The 19,516-nt window shown below is 40.0% G+C and overlaps 1 protein-coding gene across 1 annotated transcript in view; it reads right to left on the bottom strand.

Moving 5' to 3' along the window:
* Nucleotides 1–19,516, bottom strand: part of LOC122804124 (ankyrin repeat and fibronectin type-III domain-containing protein 1-like) — an 828,648-nt gene that overhangs the window by 98,552 nt on the left and 710,580 nt on the right. Inside the window, exon 9 of the mRNA XM_044073813.1 lies at nucleotides 10,850–10,947. Within this exon, the coding sequence (XP_043929748.1) occupies nucleotides 10,850–10,947 (98 nt within the window). The remainder of the gene's footprint in view (nucleotides 1–10,849; nucleotides 10,948–19,516) is intronic.

The raw sequence follows: 19,516 nt of genomic DNA, 5'->3' as shown, positions 1-19,516 counted from the left end.
GGCTACAAATTGGGAAGCATGGCCCTAGCTTGAAGTGCCAGACTGGGGAATGGACCAGGCTGTCTGGACCTGGCAAGGACTTTGACACTATTCTCCATGAAAGTAGTTGTGTGACAGACCCATGTGCTTAGAGCTGCAGGTGTTTTGCATCTGCCAAGGTTATTGCTAAGCACATGCAGAGTAGAATGAAAAGTGTTCACATTGTCAGAGTTGTGGACATTAACATTTGAGTCTTTCTATGAAATTAAGTAGATCTATATATATATATATATATATATATATATATATATATATATATATATATATATATATATATACGTATATATATATATATATATATATATATATATATATATATGTGTGTGTGTGTGTGTGTGTATATACATACATATATATATATATATATATATATATATATATATATATATATATACAGCTTTACTATAGGTTTACTATCAAAATATTGAAAGACTTAACCATGAACGTTCACATCCTCAAATCAGAACAATGAATAATGGCAAGCCGACTGCTCAAAATGTTGATTCTTTCGAAAGCCAACAGTAACTGGACCGTAGGGTTACCACCTGTCCCACTTTGCGAGGGACAGTCCCTATTTGGGCAGTTGTGTACTGACCAAAATTATTAAAAATGGCAAATGTCCTGAGACTGTAGGACATAATTATGTCCCATATTTCATGTAATAGTTGCATAAAATAGTTATTTCTGTATGTAAAATTCCTAAATGTTACAAGAAACAGAATAAGCAACTAAACTGCTACAAGAATAAGCTTTCATTTAGGCAAAAAAGTAATGTTCTATCCTTTGTATTGACCGTGGGTATGTGTCGGCCTGTAAAATCTGATGTGTGTCCCAAAAATGTCCCACTTTGGCCATTTGAAACGGTGGCAACCCTACTGGACCGCTCACATTCCAAAAAATACACTGTCTTAAAGGCATACATATTTCTACTCCCTGCTAATTATATACTCTAACTCCAAGATTGCACTACAGTGAGGAAAAGGGTAATTTTCCCAATCCCCACTGTAGTGCTGTCCAATTCAAAACACTGATGCTCAAAACTGCAAACACAAGCTATGTCTTGACATTTCAGAGTTGACAATAATGGGCAACTTCAACTACCTCACCATTAACTGCGGAAACTACTCTTGTACCAACTGCTTAGCTCAACGCTTTCTGGAATTCATAAACTCCAATGCCCTAGATCAACTTATTCACACCCCCACCAGGGGCAACAATATCCTAGACCTAGTCATTACCAACATGAGTGACCGGTGTTGCACACCTGAAGTCAATTCCTTGTTGGTCCGATCCGACCATAAGCTTATCATCCTTGATATCCACATCCTGCCCCCACCCCCCATTAAGGAAACCACAGTAATAAATTTCTCCAAAGCCAACTTCATGCTTCTTAAGACAGATGTGGTGAACTTCATAATACCCATGCAGATGGACAATACAGTTACAACTGCTGAATCCTACACAAATGCACTCTATAAGCACTTACACGAGTGCATGGATCGTGCTATCCCAAACAGAACCAAGATGCTATCCTCCAAAAAAAGGAAGCCAATCTGGTGATCCCATGCCATAAACAAACTGTACAACAGAAGGAAGAAACTGTTGCAAAAGAGAGTAAAATCCCATGAGTGGAGGAGCTCCCTGGTCAGCCTCAGCAAGAAGCTGAGATCCCTTATAAGATCCTCTAAGGCAAGCTACAAAAACAAAATTGCCACTAAATCCAAGGACAACCACAAAGCATTCTATAGCTATGTCAAGAATCTTGATGGCAACACCCAGATCTGCTCTGAGTTACAGCACAAAGGCATGAAAATTACAGAACCAACTGATATTGCCAACATCCTGGCAGATCGGTTCAGTGCTAACTTTACCCCCTCTCACCCCCTAAAGGGCCCATATCTATACAGAAAGAATGCAGAGTCCCTGTAATCACAACTACACAGGTAAAAGCTGCACTCAGTAAAGCCAAAAACACAGCATCCATGAGACCGGACAACATCCCAGGCTGCGTTTTACACGAACTTCAGAACGAACTGGCTCCCCACTTAAGCACCATGTTCAATAATAGCCTCACATCAGGCTTTGTGCCCACTGAATGGTGCACAGCAGCAGTTATCCCACTCCACAAAGGGGGAGCCACCACTGATCCCGGGAACTATCGACCTATTAGCCTGACGAGCCTGGTCTGCAAACGGAATGTATCATCATGAAACTCATAAACAAAGACATTGGTAACCTCCAAACTCTGGATCCCACCCAGTTCAGGTTTGTGAAACGCAGATCATGCCTCCTGAACCTGATCAACTTCTTTGAGGCAGTCACCAAAGCCTTGGATGAGGGTAAGGTGGTTCACACAGCCTATCTTGACCTCACCAAGGCTTTCGACACCATCCCCCATTCTGGAATTATAGCTAAACTCACTAAACTAGGTATAAATCCCTACGTCACAAGATGGGTTGCCAACTGGCTCACTGACAGAACCCACACTGTAAAAGTTGCAGACTCCAAATCTGACCGCAAGGCAGTGACAAGTGGAGTGCCACAGGGTTCCGTCCTGGGACCTCTCCTGTTTGGTATCTACTTCTCTGAAGTACAAGCTAACATAGAAGGCCTCTGGCTGACGAAGTTCGCAGATGACTGCAAACTAGGAGCCATAGTCAAGTCCCCAAATGATGTGGACATCCTACAGAAGGGCCTCACTGAGACAGATGCCTGGTGTCAGAGCCATGGCCTCAAGCTCAGTGCCAAAAAGTGCAGTATCATCCCCTTTGGTAAAAACTCTGTACCCATGAACTACCACATAGCCAGCAATCTACTTAACACCGAATGTGTGATAAGAGACCTTGGGACCCAGGTGGGCAGTAGTCTCTCCTTTGATAGTCACATTGCCACAGTAGTCAGGAAGTCCTTCTACGTGGCACAACTCATCATAAAAAGATTCTCATCCAGGAAAAAAGAGGTCATTGTTCCCCTCTACTCATCACTCATTAGACCCATTATAGAGTACAATGCCCCTTTTGGAATGTACTGCAAAGACATCTGCAGCAGCTGGAAAGGCCACAGAAGTACCTCACAAAGAGGATTACTGGCCTCAAATAAATGCCTTACACTGACCGCCTCAAAAAACTCCAGCTTTATTCCGTAGCATATCGCCTACTCCGAGGTGATCTCTGCCTAACATATAAAGCTATGTCAAACCCAGAGCTGTTGGACATGCTACACCTAAAGAAATCCCAGTCCCTCCAAGCTACATGCTCTAGGGACCTAAACCTTGTCACTACAATAAACAGGACATGCAGGAGGGATAGATTCCTGTCCCAGAGACTTCCTATACTCTGGAACAAACTACCCATCTATGTCAAGCAAAGTTCTTCATTAGCACTCTTCAAGAAAAATCTTAATGAGTGGATGGGAAATAGGAAATACACCCCGGGGATCACTTCTGTGTCTCTGCTGGACAGTGGCACAGGAAAATAACTTTCTTGGGTGGCGTAAGCTATGGTACCTTGCTGGCTAGGCTTACGTAGGCCCTTGGGCCGATAGCCTAGTACCTACCTATGAACCTATGAACAGGATTTGCATTCAGAGTTTTACCTTTTTGCACCTTTCCATTCGACCTTCTGACAGACACTAAGGTGCACTTCAATATTTTATATATATATATATATATATATATATATATATATATATATATATATATATATATATATATATACATATACATACATACACACACACATACACCTATATATATATATATATATATATATATATATATATATATATATATATATACACACACACACACACACACACACACACACACACACACACACACACACACACACACACACACACACACACACACTTATAATGCAAGTCCAACCTGGAATCACTGTTCACGTGTACTCCCTTGTAAAGAGACATACTTTGAAATACTGAGCATAGCCATGACTGCATCAATAAATCAAAATGTGCTAACAAGAAAAATACATTTGCCACCATGGGATAAGGTAAAAGAAACTTCAAGTTCCAATGTCTATATCCTTGCATAAACAAAAAAAATTAAGCCCTATTTTCTACTGTTTAGAAGTAACAGTCATTTTCAAAAAAAATTCTCCTCTGTCTTACATAACAAACTTAGTAGGTTTCCAAAGTCATAACAGATTGTGTTCTTTAACAAATCATGTCTAAAAGCTAGCTCTTAAAATCCACATACAGTGAATACCTTGTAAGTACACTCCAGCTTTATGTATTTCTACTGGCTCCTGGTCCAATCAACAAACATGTACTTCACATATGTTAAACGGTCCAAAACTTCTTTCTTCTCAAGAACTTCCATTAAGAACACATTCTTTCTTCATGACTTGTGCTCTAGTTTAACCAGTTTAGCAACAAATGCCAGCAAATGTATCAGGAGCTCACTATCTTGCACCATCAACTCACCATTTTCAACAGCAAAAACAATAGGGCATCCATTTGATTCTACAGTAGTTGGCTACTCATGGCCCTGTTTTATCCTCTTCATTATTCACTGTATATATGTTAGCCTTATGATACTAATATAAATAACATATTGTATCACTGTAGCACTGAAGGTACCCACCTCAGCACTGCATTTACCCCTGCCAACTGACAGAAGTTGAAACTATGAATTGTTTAGCATCCATCTACTCATGAATTTCCACAAGTCAGCAAGGGGTCACTGCTCTTCTTGGTGCAGGTTATACTATGTTTCTGTTTTACTCCTTATATTTGGAGTTTCAGTTCTGGAAGACAGGTTGGGACACAATGCAACCTCTCTGTGATTAGAGAATAGTCCTAGTTCATAGGTTCATAGGTTCATACTAGGCTATCTGCCCTGAGGCAATTATAAGCCTAGCCCGATTCTGTATGGCTTACGCCACCCCTTGATTTGAGTATACTGTGCCCTTTAAGGTTTAGTTTACTGTGCCTCTGTCTAATAGTGACATGGGAGTAATCCCTGGGACAAACCTATGATTCCCCATTCACCTATCGAGATTCTTCTTGAAGAGATTCAGTGAGGTGCTCTGCCTCACATGAACTGGAATTCTATTCCAGAGCGAAGGAAGCCTCTGGGTTATGAACCTGTCCCTCCAGCAAGTTCTATTTATTTCTGTGCTGAGGTTCAAGTCCCTCGAGCATGTGGCTCTAAGGGATTTAGATTTACTGAGGTGGAGCATGTCCATTAATTCTGGATTTGACATAGCTTTGTATGTCAGGCATAGATCGCCTCGAAGTAGGCGGTATGCAACTGAGTAGAGCTGAAGTTTTTAACCGGGCAGCATATGGCATCTGTTTGAGACCCTTGATCCTCTTGGTGAGATACTTTTGGGGTCTTTCTAATTTCTGCAGGTGTCAGGTAAGGTACATCCCAAAAGGGGCATTGTATTCTATGATGGGCCTGATGAGGGATGAATAAAGGGGCACGATTACCTCTCTTGATCTAGATGTGAAACCCTTCGTGATGAGGTGGGCTATGTAGAAGGTCTTTCTAACCACTTTGGCAATGTGGTTTTCAAAGGAGAGATTGCTATCAACTTGGGTCCCCAGGTCCCTAATAACTTTCTCTGTACTTAATGGGTTTCCGCCTATGTGGTAATTTGTGGTTACATTGTTTTTGCCAAAGGGTATGACTATACATTTTTTGGCATTTAGCTTTAGACCATGGTGCTGGCACCAGTTATCTGTCTCTGTGAGACCTTTTTGAAGGATGTTTGTGTTAGCTGGAGAGTTGATTATGGCGCCCAGTTTGCAGTCGTCTGTGAACTTGGTGAGCCATAGTCCTCCCACGTTTGCCTGTACCTCGGAAAAGTATATACCGAACAAGAGTGGTCCCAGGACAGAACCCTGTGGGACACCACTTGTGACTGGTTTCGAGTCTGACATGGCTCCAGCAACTCTCACTCTGTGGGTTCTGTCTTTGAGCCAGTTTGCGACCCATCTTGTGACATAGAGGTTTATATTTAAGCTGGATAGCTTATCTATGATGCCAGTGGGGTATTGTGTCAAATGCCTTTGCAAGGTCCAGATAGGCTGTGTGGACTACCTTCCCTTCATCTATGGCTTTGGTGACTGTTTCGAAGAAGTCAAGCAGGTTCAAAAGGCAGGATCTGCCCTTGACAAAGCCGAACTGGGTAGGATCTAGTGGCTGTAGGTCCCCAATGTCTTTGTTTATGAGCACCATGATGATCCTCTCCATAGCCTTGCAGACTAAGCTAGTCAGGCTTATGGGGAAATAGTTTCCAGGGTCCGTAGAGGCTCCACCTTTGTGGAGTGGGACCACTGTTGCTGTACGCCATTCTGTGGGCACATATCCTGTAGTGAGGCTGAGATTGTATAGCTGTTTTATTTGAGGGATTAGTTCCTCTTGGAGTTCATGTAGGACGCAACCTGGGACGCCATCTGGTCCCATGGAAGCAGTGTTTTTTTGTTTTGGAGAGGGCAGCCTTCACCTGAGCATCAGAGATGTTTGGGAAGCAGCCCTCTGCTGGGATAGATACTTGCTCTTTTTGGGGGGAGGGGGGGGGAGACGTTTGCACTGAACCTGTCTGCCAGGATATTGGCGATGTCTGTGGGTTCAGTATATTTTTTGTCGTTTAGAATCAATTCAGAACAAGTCTGGGAGTTACATCCCAGGTTTCTAACATAACTGAAAAAAGCCTTATGATTGTCTTTGGTGTCCTGTGCAATTTTTCTCTCGAAGCTGGCCTTGGAGGATTTTATGAAGGATTGTAATTTTTTGCTAGTACTGATCAGAGATGCCTTACCTATTAGGGATTTTGCTCTATCATGTAGTAGCTTCCTCCTTCTGTTGTACAGTTTATTTATGGCAGGCTCCACCAGACTGGACGCCTGCCTTTGGATGATTGGGTCTTGGTTTTGTTTGGGATAGCATGATCCATGCATTCCTGGAGATGTCCGTAGAATGCGTTTATATAGGATTCTGCAGTTTGGGCTGTAGTTTCCACTGGCCCTGGGGCCTTGAAGGATTCCACTTCAGTTTTGAGAAGTGAGAAGTTCTTTTTGAGAAGTTTTTCACTGTCGTTTTCTGGGCTGGGGGTGGAGTCGGGATGTGGACATCCAGTGAGATTAATTTATGGTCTGATCTTACCAATGAGGGATATACTTCTGGTGTGGAGCATAGAGGCCCCATGTTGGTAATGATCAGGTCTAGTATGTTGTCCCCTTTTGTGGGAGTGGTGACTAGTTGTTCCATAGCATTTGAGTTTATAATATCCAGGAACCTTTGGGCTAAGGTGCTGGGGCTTGAGTAGTGCTCCCAGTCAATGTTTGGGTAGTTGAAGTCGCCCAATATAATGATGTTCGGAGAGATCTTCATGTTCTCCAATGTTTTCAGGAAAGCCGAAGATTAAGCTATTTTCTTGTGCTATAAATAAAAACTTATGTTAGTCACAGATTGTTTCTTTATCATGCCACCCTTAAAATGTGAATACCTTGTAAGTACAATTCAGCTTTATGTATTTTACCAGCTCCTGGTCCAATCAACAAACATGTACTTCACATATGTTAAACGTCCAAAAACTTCTTCTTCTCAAGAACTTCCATTAAGAACACATTTTTCTTCATGACTTGGTGCTCTAGTTTAACCAGTTTAGCAACAAATGCCAGCAAATGTATCAGAGCTCACTATTCCTGCACCATCAACTCGCTATTTTCAACAGCAAAACAATAGGGCATCCATTTTGATTCCTACAGTAGTTGGCTACTCATGGCCCTGTTTTTATCCTCTCTTCATTATTCACTGTATATATGTTAGTCTTATGATACTAATATAAATAAATATATTGTATCACTGTAGCAATTGAAGGTACTCCACCTTCAGCACTGCATTTACCCCTGCCAACTGACAGAAGTTGAAACTATGAATTGTTTAGCATCCATCTACTCCTGAATTTCCACAAGTCAGCAAGGGGTCACTGCTCTTCTTGGTGCAGGTTATACTATGTTTCTGTTTTACTCCTTATATTTGGAGTTTCAGTTCTGGAAGACAGGTTGGGACACAATGCAACCTCTCTGTGATTAGAGAATAGTCCTAGTTGGCATATTGACAATGAAGGATAAGGTGGCAGCTGTTACAGTTGTTCCAAGACGGCAGCAAACAGTTGATAGATACTGGCAGCTGATGAAGGCCACAGATAATGGACAAGTAATGCAGGCTACAGTTAGCATGGACAGAGACTTATGCTTCCAAATGTAGCGGGTGGGGAGGGACTAATGGAGTATGGTGCAGCTGATGGTCAGTGATTGATGTTGCAGGCTATACACAGAGGCAGATGTTGCAGGCTACAGTAGCTGACTGTGAAGGTGATAACACTGAGAGAAGAAGGTGATGCAAGCTGTATATGAGAGACGAAAGCTAATGATGTAGGTAATACACATAAGGCACTTTCAGGTGTTGTAAGCTACAAGTGGTGCAAGCGGCAGCTGATGGACACTAATGCATGGTGGTACAATTTGTAACTGAAAGAAAGATGACACGCATCTCATTTTATGGGCAGATGTAGATATTTTATTCCTAAGCTGATGATGATGATATGTACAGGCTGTGACTTGATAAGTAATAACAGACCACACAGTTCTTAGCTAATGGAACAAATTTAGTACTTGACAAAAACAGATGTGCAGATATACCCCATACAGAGATGTGCAGGTCACAGCTGATGAGAGCACGCAAATGTGCTGTCCATAGTTGATTGAAAGCTGCTGATGGTCTCATCTGTAGTGGATTGTCAAAGAATGCAGGCAGTAAGTGATAGGCAACAGCAGACAAGTGCAGGTCATAGCTGATGATTAAGGTCAGATAGTATAGTCTGTATTTGTGAAGAGGATAGTGCAAATCATAACAACTACACAGATGTAAATGATTCAGGCAACAGCCAGTGGGCAACTGCAGATGAAGAAGTCATAGATGATGGCTACAGACAGATGGTGATGGCTATAGCTAATGTGTAGTGGTAGATGGCACATATAAATGTTGGTGGGTAGATGCACATAATTAGGCAATGATGGATGGTTCAGGTCTTATCTACTGGACAGATGCAGGTGGCGCAGCCCATAGTTAACAGGAAGAGGCTGATGGTACAGGCCATAGCTAACAATGAGATAATCAGAGGCTGATGGTATAGGTCATTGTTAACAATGTGACATCTATTAGGCAGCTGTCTCAGAGACTGTGGGATTAAGACTGATACAGATTTCTCAGTTTACTTCTACTCCATTTACTTAACCATTCTAGTTGACCTTTCCGGTAACCTTTAATAGACGTTACCTCACCAATAAAAATGCATATATGCACACAGGTGTCTTTTTAGTGGTCTGACCTGATGTGTTCCAAAAGACTATTGTACCCAGTGCAGCCATCTTTTACTATAATGCACTAAGTTATACTGCTTTTGTATTTGCACAGCTAAGGTATCATGCATGTTCGAACACTGTTATTTTCTGTTGTCCAGCACATGTAATGAGAATACATTTCTTGGAGAAGTCTAGCCCATCTTATATTCAAAGGTAAGATTACCTTTAGTGCCTAAGCTAAATAAATGGAAGCCTTGCTAGCTGTGTACAAGTAGGAACAAACCTTCCAGGTGTCATAGCAGGCAGGCAACCATCTTCCATCCTAATTTAATCCCTTTACATTAGAGTACAGAGTGATATTTTCATACAATTAACATGTTCTCAAGTCTGATCCACTAGTTTTTACATACTTCCAGGCCCTTGAATCGTTTCTGCAGTCACAGATATAATTAATTTAGTCAATAACAATGACCAGGGTATTAGTGAGTTTCAGAATACTTTTGAACAGGAGGTGTCTACTTTAACCTCTGATTTGCCTCTTCTGAATCTCATCTTCAGCCCTTTGATGCTATTGTCTTTAGACTCATTTCTAATTCAGAGCATTTTGCCTCATCAACAGTAGTATTTTGCCAGGTACTCTGATTTCTTCCTGTACCCCAAACGCATGCAGCTAGGTAAAGTACCAATCCTCAAAATTGTCTTCAGTGCTTTGTGTGTGCATGTGTATGTCAACCTCTTAGAGCAAACAATCTGGACAAAGCCTAAAATGATGGGGGGGGGGGACAAATTGGGACAGATTTTAAATATTGCTCTTACAAACTTAGAAAGTTGATAGAAAAATATGTTTTGTATTAGCATGAATTTTCTGAAGGATGTGGAGTCTTAAAGTCAAATATCTGTCATTATTTAATGACTTCAATTCACAGGTATTTTCCAGAAAAGTACAGATTTTAGGAGGAACACACCAAAAATATTAGGCAAAAAGCAGGACATTCAACAAAAATCTGTACAGATGAGAGGTATGGCATGTATGTGTGTGAATGCATGTGTGTCTATGTGTGCATGTGTGTCTGTATATGTGTATGCGTGTGTGTGTGTGTGTGTGTGTGTGTGTGTGTGTGTGTGTGTGTGTGTGTGTGTGTGTGTGTGTGTGTGTGTGAGTGAGAGCGTGCCCACACACACATCCAGGTATAGACTGGTGTTCTGCCTTACACCTGCTACATGCTGGGGGTGTCTTCAGTGTCCCCATGACTGTGAGAAGGATGAACTTGGTACCAAAAAAATGAGTGAATAAAGAATTATTTTGTTGATTGGTCAGACTGCATTATATACTGTTTCTGGCTGGTTTGACTAAGAACAATGTATGAAACACTGCATGGTGTTTTTCTGACTGACTTCAAAACAATTTTTCAGGGTCTCATCATTCACATAAAGTATTTTGTTCTAGAAACTACATCCTGAAGAAACTCACGGTATCAAGTCCTTTAATAGTGTATTGCAGGTTCCTTAAATCTGTAATCTCAGCAAAGCCAGTCAAAGGCTCAAACAGTTCAGAGGAACTCCATTCCACTGCAAAAGAAAAGAAAATAATAAAGCAAGCTGTATCATCTGTTAATGGCTGGTTTTAAATGTTTTCTCATACTATTTCAATACTCTAATTAGTTAAGGTACAAGTTACATACACAATCCCAGTTTTACAAATAGTTTTCTTTAAAGACAAAAATTCAGATAAAATGTGAGATGCAGCATTTTTTTAATAAGATGATTCCAACCCTTGCCATATACTACCTTAGTGCCAAGTTCCTCTGTGAAATCTAACCAACTGTACTGACTCCCAGGTGATGGAAGAAACAAACACTGATGCCTAACTCTTTGGTATGGGGGGTACTATGGTGCTAATATTTTTCAGTATTCCTCAAAATACTGATTTTCTCACAGACACAATCCAGTGCTATGGGATGCATTAACATGGATTGTATACACTGGACTGATTGCAGCCAGGAGCATAGTTTAACCAAAGCTTTCTTTAACCCAGCACCACCACAACCCCCCTGTACCATGTTTTCTTAATTGTGAAGGCCTTCTTCATTCATCCAGATGGCATCTTCCATTTCAAATGCTCCCATTATTGTCAGATCATTTCCCTATTTTGTCTGTTTTATTGCTTAAAAAAATCACTGTGGGTGACATCATTTCTAGACACTTTAGAGCAGTGCTTCCTCTTTGTTGGTGATTACTTTGTTGTTTGGACATATGAGAAGTTTACCAATACAACTAGGGTACTCACCAACATGGTGTGTATTACAGCCACTTTTTCAACAGGTGCATCTGTAAAAGAATGCTTTAGTGCATGTGTGTTAATAACTGTTTTTCCTTTTGTGGAGATGGACAAAACAGTTGGCTCATGTGTATACTTTCGAGCATTGTCTCTCATTTGGATATTAGTACAAAATGGACTGCTGAAGCCCCGTGAATCTTACTAGTCCGCCTCTACACCCATCACTATTAACTACAGGTGATGAATCAATATGCAAAATAATTATAGTACATGGATCTGATGGTTGGCTGTAGAAAAATGTCGCTATTAACTACAGGTAATGAATCAATATGCAAAATAATTACAGTACATGGATCTGATGAGTAGCTGTAGAAAAATGTAGCTTTTAACTTTAAGCGATGAATTAATATGCAAAATAATTACAGTGCATGGATCTGTCAGTTAACCATAAATAACATATTTTTGTATATGTGCTCTGCCTTGATTAGGAAGAAGCATTATCCTTTCACTATTGCAAATAGTAAAATCTTCTAAGGGTAAGCTTCACCCTGACCAGCATCTATGTTTATGATTTAATCTTATTGTTACCTTATTTTTACTATGGATTCCTTTGGTGGGTGGTTGATGGCGGCTAAGCTAAAGAACATCAAGTATTTAGACATCTTTTTATACCCATATTATTGCCTGATTGATGGACCTTAAGGCATGTAATTAGACACAATATTTTGTTGGTTATAAGGATAACACTGAACTGAGCACTATTAAGTGTTCATAAAGGGTGGCTAGAACTTCTAAACATTTCTGTTCTATAGCAAAGCCTTCTTCTTCTTCATCACTACCCACTACCCCATAATAATTTTAAAACTAATATTACTGTTGAGTCAAATGCAACTCCTGCATAATCAACAGTATATTCCCGTCACCTTCTGTCTTTTTACTTCAGGACAAGAGAAGTACTCAGGCACTCACCTTACCTTGACTCTTGAGGTGTTTGATCTAAATGTAAGATTACTTAAAGGGACAGCTTAACATATCGCTATAATAAGGACTCACACACCTCAATCTTTGCAGCAGGGATGCCTCTCTGGTTTGAAAACATACCCTGGGTACTCTTATTTATGAAGGAAGTGGAGTTCTAATTTCCTTACAAAACATCAGCTGTTATCCTATTTACTCTCTCAAAAATCCTACACAATAAATTACTTTAAAGAAAAGCAAATATTTCACAGGAAGCCTACATGTTCCAGCAATTCAATATAACTTCCATAATGGTCAAAGTGCAGTGGTGTAGGAAAATGTACAAATGATGTTAGACAACATGGGTTATTCATTCTTCAGTGGAATGGTCATTGATATTGCATGTTGTTGAACTAAACAGCTTTCATAACCAGTCTCTTAGGCCAGTTTGGAAAAGTTTATATAGTAGTGTGGCGTTCTTACCTTAACAACAGATCTTCAACAGTGTTAATCTTCTAGCAGTATTCCTTAATTTTGGAATTTTCTTTTCAGGCTCAATCCTTATCTATCTAGTTTTTTTACGTTTTTGTGGCTCTCAATATGAGAATAGTACAAGCCTTTAATCCCTGTTCCTCCTCATCTAGTGGCATTTGGAATATTTCTCACATAAAGGCTGTCTTTAGTTCTTTACACAAGAAACTTGCAACATATGGTAAACAATCATTATGAACATTAAAAACTGTAACTCCATAAACACACTTTACAAATAAAAAGTAATAGGCTTAGACAAATAGACAGTGGGAGACTATCTCATACTGATAAGACTTGTCCTCATCAAAGATCTACCATTTCTGTAAGGAAAGGGTACAATTCATACTACTACTTTTTCGGTGAGGTCTGTTGTAGAACTAGCCATGGCTTTTTGGCAGAATCTAGTCTGTGACTACGTTGAAGTTCTTGGTTTATAGTTTGCATACTTACTTTGTTCTTGTCTTTTGCTCTTGTTATATTGCAATTTGTTTTACTTTAAATTTGGTATTTTACATTTTCCTGGACTTTTAAAAAGAAAATTATTGGTTAGTATCAGTTAACAAACGTGTTGTAGTCTTTGCCTGCAAAATGATTAATTATACATGAATTGTTGGATGAGTTGAGAAATAGCATTTTATTTAATGTAATCAGAACAGGACACAGATTAATCTGTGAAGATCTGCTAGCTAAAGCTGTTGTGCAACTGTTTTGCCCCCCCCCCCACTCACTCTTCCCTGTTGTATGTTTAGACAGTGGATCTTGAGTTGCTCACTCCTTGTGTCAGTTTGACTGCAGATGTTCCTCCCAGCCTTATTTCATATTCTTATAAAAAAAATAGAAAGAAAACTGATGAAGCATTTAAAACCAGTTTTAATAACTTTCATTAATATTCTGTGCATTCGGCTTTTGCTTTTACATAAGTTATTTGGATTTTGTTTTTACATAAGCTATTCTGGTATGCCTCGGTGTCTGTTTTCTTTCTATTTATACTTGCTTTAGTGGACTTTTGTATTCCTTGGAATATTCTTATAGTAGTCTGGACTTCAACATCAGATTTTAAAGGCCTTCTGTATAGACTGATAAAACTTCAGTTACCCTCCCTTTCATATTTTCTCACTTACCAGGTCCACACTGGAAGACCTGTAGCATTGATCCCCTTTTCCAGCTTAGTTTTAAAATATGCATATTTGGGGAGAGCCTACCAACAACTTCTGAGGAACCAGCTTGGAATTAGTTTTCCTGTTTTACTCCTAGTGAGAGAAGGAGCAGAGGGATACTGATTTGTAGTTATTTCTGACTGTGTAGCATGTCAAGAACTTCGTTGATTAGTCTGGTTGCCATTTTGCTAGGAATTTCTTTAATTTAAATTCTGGACCATTGTACTGCTGTATGCCCTGTTGTACTGAACTAGCTACCTAGTGCATCTGCCAAGAGAAGACTACAACAAGCCTTCTGACCCCTGCAACATCTGGGACAAGACTCCTGATTCGCTGAAGAATTTGTTATCCACTTCTCAGGAACAAGCTTGAGGCCACAGCAGCTGCTTTGCTCCAGGTGAGAGAAAGAGCAGAGGGAATTAATACAGTACTCTCTGGGGAGAATCATTGTTGAGTTAAGGGATTCTTCTGTACTATCCTTGTGGTAATTCATCAGGTTAAGTGGCTAGTAGTTTATCTAATCACTCTCTGGTCCATGATGACCTGGTTCACAGTCTGTTTTGTCTCCTTCTTTTGCAAGCCTGCTTCCCCTAGGGACTCTGAGGCAGTGTAACAATCTACCTCATACTTACTGACAATGATTTAGTCTTAACCTGCACTGATACGACTTGCGAGAGATGCTAATATCTACTCAGTATGGAGAATGAACTAACAACACATTTCATTAAACAACTTACTATCACACCACAGCCACCAAATACAACCACTTAGCCTGAGATTGTGCCTACCTAAACCTCCTAGACATCACATACAAATCTCAGCCACATAGTACCATACCCACAAATACACACCACACCCAAGAGGAGTCACTCTGTCTCCAGGCCTGCACCCATAAGTTCTTCAGATACTGTGACCACACATGGCACTGTACTATTAATAAGCAACTCCATAGTCAGACAAACTGGTATTGTACTCAACAAGCTGAGTACAGCTACAATCACAATCATTTGTCTCTCTGGCACTAGGATTTATGACATATCCATAGCTCTTAAGGCCTTCCACTCCATATACAAGTATGATGCCTTAGTTGCCTACATTGGCTGAATGGCCATAGATGATTCACCCAAGAGGAGATGCAAGGAGGCATGGTTGAGCTTATTATCATGCATCTGTCCAAGGTAGGAAAAGACAATTGTCTTGAGCAGTATCTTGCATCTCCTAGAATGATGTCAGAATCCCAAAACAAAAGAAATGATTTCATCAGTTGGAGGACTAAGTAATGTCATTCCAGGAGGACACAATGTATATCAGCATGGGAGATGGCCTAAATCTCAGGACTTCGACATACTAAGACTTGTTCTGCCCCCTCTAGTTCCTTTGGTTCACCTCTTGGACATTCCATTGTAGCAAATTCCAATCCAGCAATCCAGCTTATGTTAGTTTAGCACTGCTCAGTGCTAGGAGTTTGACAAAAAAAAAAACATTGCCCAGACTTGAGACCTTCCTGAAACTCAATCTTGGTGCTGATGGCACTCCCTCCAAAAACAGATACTGTAGCTGTCACTCATTTAAACTGTCTGATAGCAGTGGGGGATTATCCATATTTACCCGCTCCCCGATTAGCTCACAGATATCGTCATGATACCTGTGCAGAACTCCTGTGCATCTTAGTCACACAAAAAAATCCAGTTACCACCCTATTGACAATTATACATCCCGTCACTCTCCTTAAGACCACGATAACTACTTCAGTAAGTTGAATTCTGTACCATGTAATTCCAATACAGTAATCCTGGGTTTAGACTTTAGCTATCAATCCATCAATGGGAAATCTTATACAGCAAATAATAAATATATCCAGAGTTTCCTTGATGTTTACCAATAACAACTCCTAAGATCAAAAAGTTGAAGTCCCCATCAGAGGTGATAACATACTTGACACATTTGTACAAATTTTACATCTGCCCACACCCCTATTAACTTAATTTTCTCCTCGATCAGATCTGACCATCAAACAGCGATTTTCCTCTGCAAAACTAGTACTATCCTGTCCAATAACTCCGCCATATCCAGAGATTCCACCAACGCCAACGCAATATCCCTTATGAAATTCTGAAGATATTCAAAAGCACTTCACCATTTCCTCAATCAATCACTATGAGTGCTACATACCTCTACCCTCTACAGCCATCCATAACAATGTATGGAGAACTATAACCTCATTTCATATAAGTATAATGGGAAATTTAAAAATAAACCCCTATAATGGAGCCCCGGGATACACAAACCTGTATAGTAATTGTAAACAGACATTTGCAATTACTGCAGTAATTGCAAAGAGATAATTGTTGGATATTTTCTCCCCAGGCCTCTGTTGAAAAGAGATTTTTTGACTAAACCCAATCAGATAACCATAGTAAACAAAAGTAAAATAAAAATAAATAAACTAAATAATAAGATGAAAAAACTACTTGCTTCATATAGGAATCCCCATGTCCTACCATAGGAAGGTCCTTAGATGGCCCAGCAAAGAACTTAGGAATGCCATTAGCAGACTAAGACAATATATGATCCGAAAGCAGCCCCCTACTCCAGGGATAACCATTAGGCTTTTTCTAGCTTTGTTAAGAGTATTAGAAGTAAGACCCAACACTGCACCAGGCTCCAACTGAATGGCCATACTTATTCTTATCACAAACATCGTAGCTGACAAATTCATTTCTAATTTCACCTCTCTGACTCACTCCTGTGCTCCCTGTCTTGAATCACTGAACTCCTTACAAACCAGATCCTAGAAGCACTATCTAAATCCAGAAACAATAGCTTAATGAGCTCAACAATATATCAGGGTGTCTCCTAGTTAGTACAAGTGCAAATGAACACCTTCTAACCCTTTTCATCCTTAGTCTGGCAATGGGAATACATATCAGATGACTGGAAAATGTCCATCAAGGCACCACTGCAAGAGGGCAACTCTGTAACAGACCAAGGTAACTATTATCCTATTATCCTAACCAGCATCATTTATAAAATCATAGATCACATCTTGAACAACTTCATAGTCAATCTTGTCTCCTTAATTTGGTTGATTTCTTTAAACTGTAACAGATGCAATTTGCAAAGGTTGTTCTGTCCATATTGCCTATCCAGACTTCTGTAAAGCCTACAGTGTGATTACTGTCAAACTCACTAGTGCATACATAATGCATGCATTACTTGTTCATTTGCAGATGGCTGTCTAATAAAACAATAAAACACAGAGAAAGAGTTGGTGGTATCTTCTCATCTAAGATACCCATCACTAGTGAAGCCTCTCAGGGCTGTTTACTGGGTCCTCTGTTTTTCAGCATCTACTTCTTCTTTGTGAAACCAGACATTAAAAGTCTGTGGCTAATCAAGATTGGTGATGACTGCATGCTGGGTGCTGATTCCCACAGGAACTTGTCAGAACCAGCACTTAGTACACTGACCATGTCCTTAATTGCAATGACAAAAAAAAAAATGCAGTATAGTGTTGCTGTTATAAAATGAGTCTAGTCGACTAAGTAGCACATAAAAGGGTTCCCACCTAAGATCAACACAGTCATTAGAGATCTAGGTACCTTCACTGGCAATGAGCTATCCTTCAGTCACTACACACATCCACAACACTTTTTTCCTCATATTTTTCACATAAGGTTCGGGTGTCACTTCAACAGTGACAATCATCTATAGCCAAGGTTCACACCGCTGAGTGGCTAGCCCTGCCAGAGACGTTCCTACACACCACACCACACTCACACTCACACACACACACACACACACACACACACACACACACACACACACACACACACACACACACACACACACACACACACACACAAACAAACACAGCTTATGGCCAGTTTAGAGTGTCCAGTCCACCTAGTGCATTTGTTTGGAATGTGGGAGGAAACTGAAGCACCCAGATGAAACCCCCACTAACACAGGGAAGACATGCAAACTCTGCTCAGAAGCTACCCCAGCTGAGAATCGAACTGGGGAACCTCTTGCTGTGAGGTGACAATGCTATCTGCTGCACCACAATCTTTCTACCGTATTCAAGTTAACTAAACATGAAACACTCCCGAACTCTGTCCAAGTATGTAAAAAACAGTAAGAATGCTGCAAAATCGTGGAAGAAAATGGAAATGCAAGCCATTTTACATATTTATTGCTTTTGTCTCTTTAATGGGATTAGACTTCAATGGAATATCATCACCTGCTTTGCCTTAAATAGCTGCCACATTTATCAGATGGCATATCTTCTGCAACCAAAAGCCTAGAAGAACACACACTGAAATCTTGGATATACAAACATAAATTTCTGAAAACTTTTTTTAAGTGATACCTATAATAACATCCTTGCAAACTTTAGGCTTTTCTGTAAGTTAGCATATATGTGTTCTTGTGAGATTTTATATCCTTGTATTGCTGTCATTCTACAATGTCTTACTCTCAAAACACAACTTCAAATTAATACTTTTCATGCATGTGAATCAAGGCACTTCACCTGCTGGTCTATTGTTCAGTGGAAATGTGTGTCATAATCTTCCCTCTGTTCTTCCTTCATCAGGCCAGGCAAAGAATACAACACCATTCAGAATGCACCCCTCAAAACGCCTTCCCCAGCTTGAAAGACTGCAGTGTGTTCTAACTATAAAAAAATCAAGTCTGTTCCTTTTGCTAGACTAAAATAACTTCGCTTTTCTCTTTGTTATCCTGGCTCCCATGTGGTGTATGATCATCTGTGCTTCACCTCCTGGATTATGAACTATCTTGTTTTACTAGACCTCTTCTACCACAGAAATGCTGGTAATATTAAAAAATAGTCATGCCAAATTCTTCAACCTTCACTACACCATAAAGAAGACCTCCCGGAGAGCTGGTTTTCTTACACAAATAAACCCATATCTATGGAAGATGCTTTCCTTGCATGTCAAGCAATGTAGCACATTGACCTCCTTCCTGTTCTGCCATGACAGTGGGATGTTGTTTAGCTCTTTAATGAACTGCCCAAGAAAGAAAGTCACATGAAACAATGATCTTAATAATGCCAACCCCTCTTAAAATTAGAACTACTACAGAATTGTTTTGTACTTTGCATATGCCTGTGTATCTGATATACCTCTTACTTTAGAAAATGGAATATTAAAGACAGCAGAGACACTAGTCTTTGAAAAAATAATGTAGT

The sequence above is a fragment of the Protopterus annectens genome, chromosome 1.part0 (assembly GCF_019279795.1).
Source record: "Protopterus annectens isolate FY-2018-M chromosome 1.part0, PAN1.0, whole genome shotgun sequence".
Taxonomy (NCBI): Eukaryota; Metazoa; Chordata; order Ceratodontiformes; family Protopteridae; genus Protopterus; species Protopterus annectens.
Note: the sequence above shows the minus strand (reverse complement) of the source record. Positions and strands in the feature narration are given on the sequence as shown.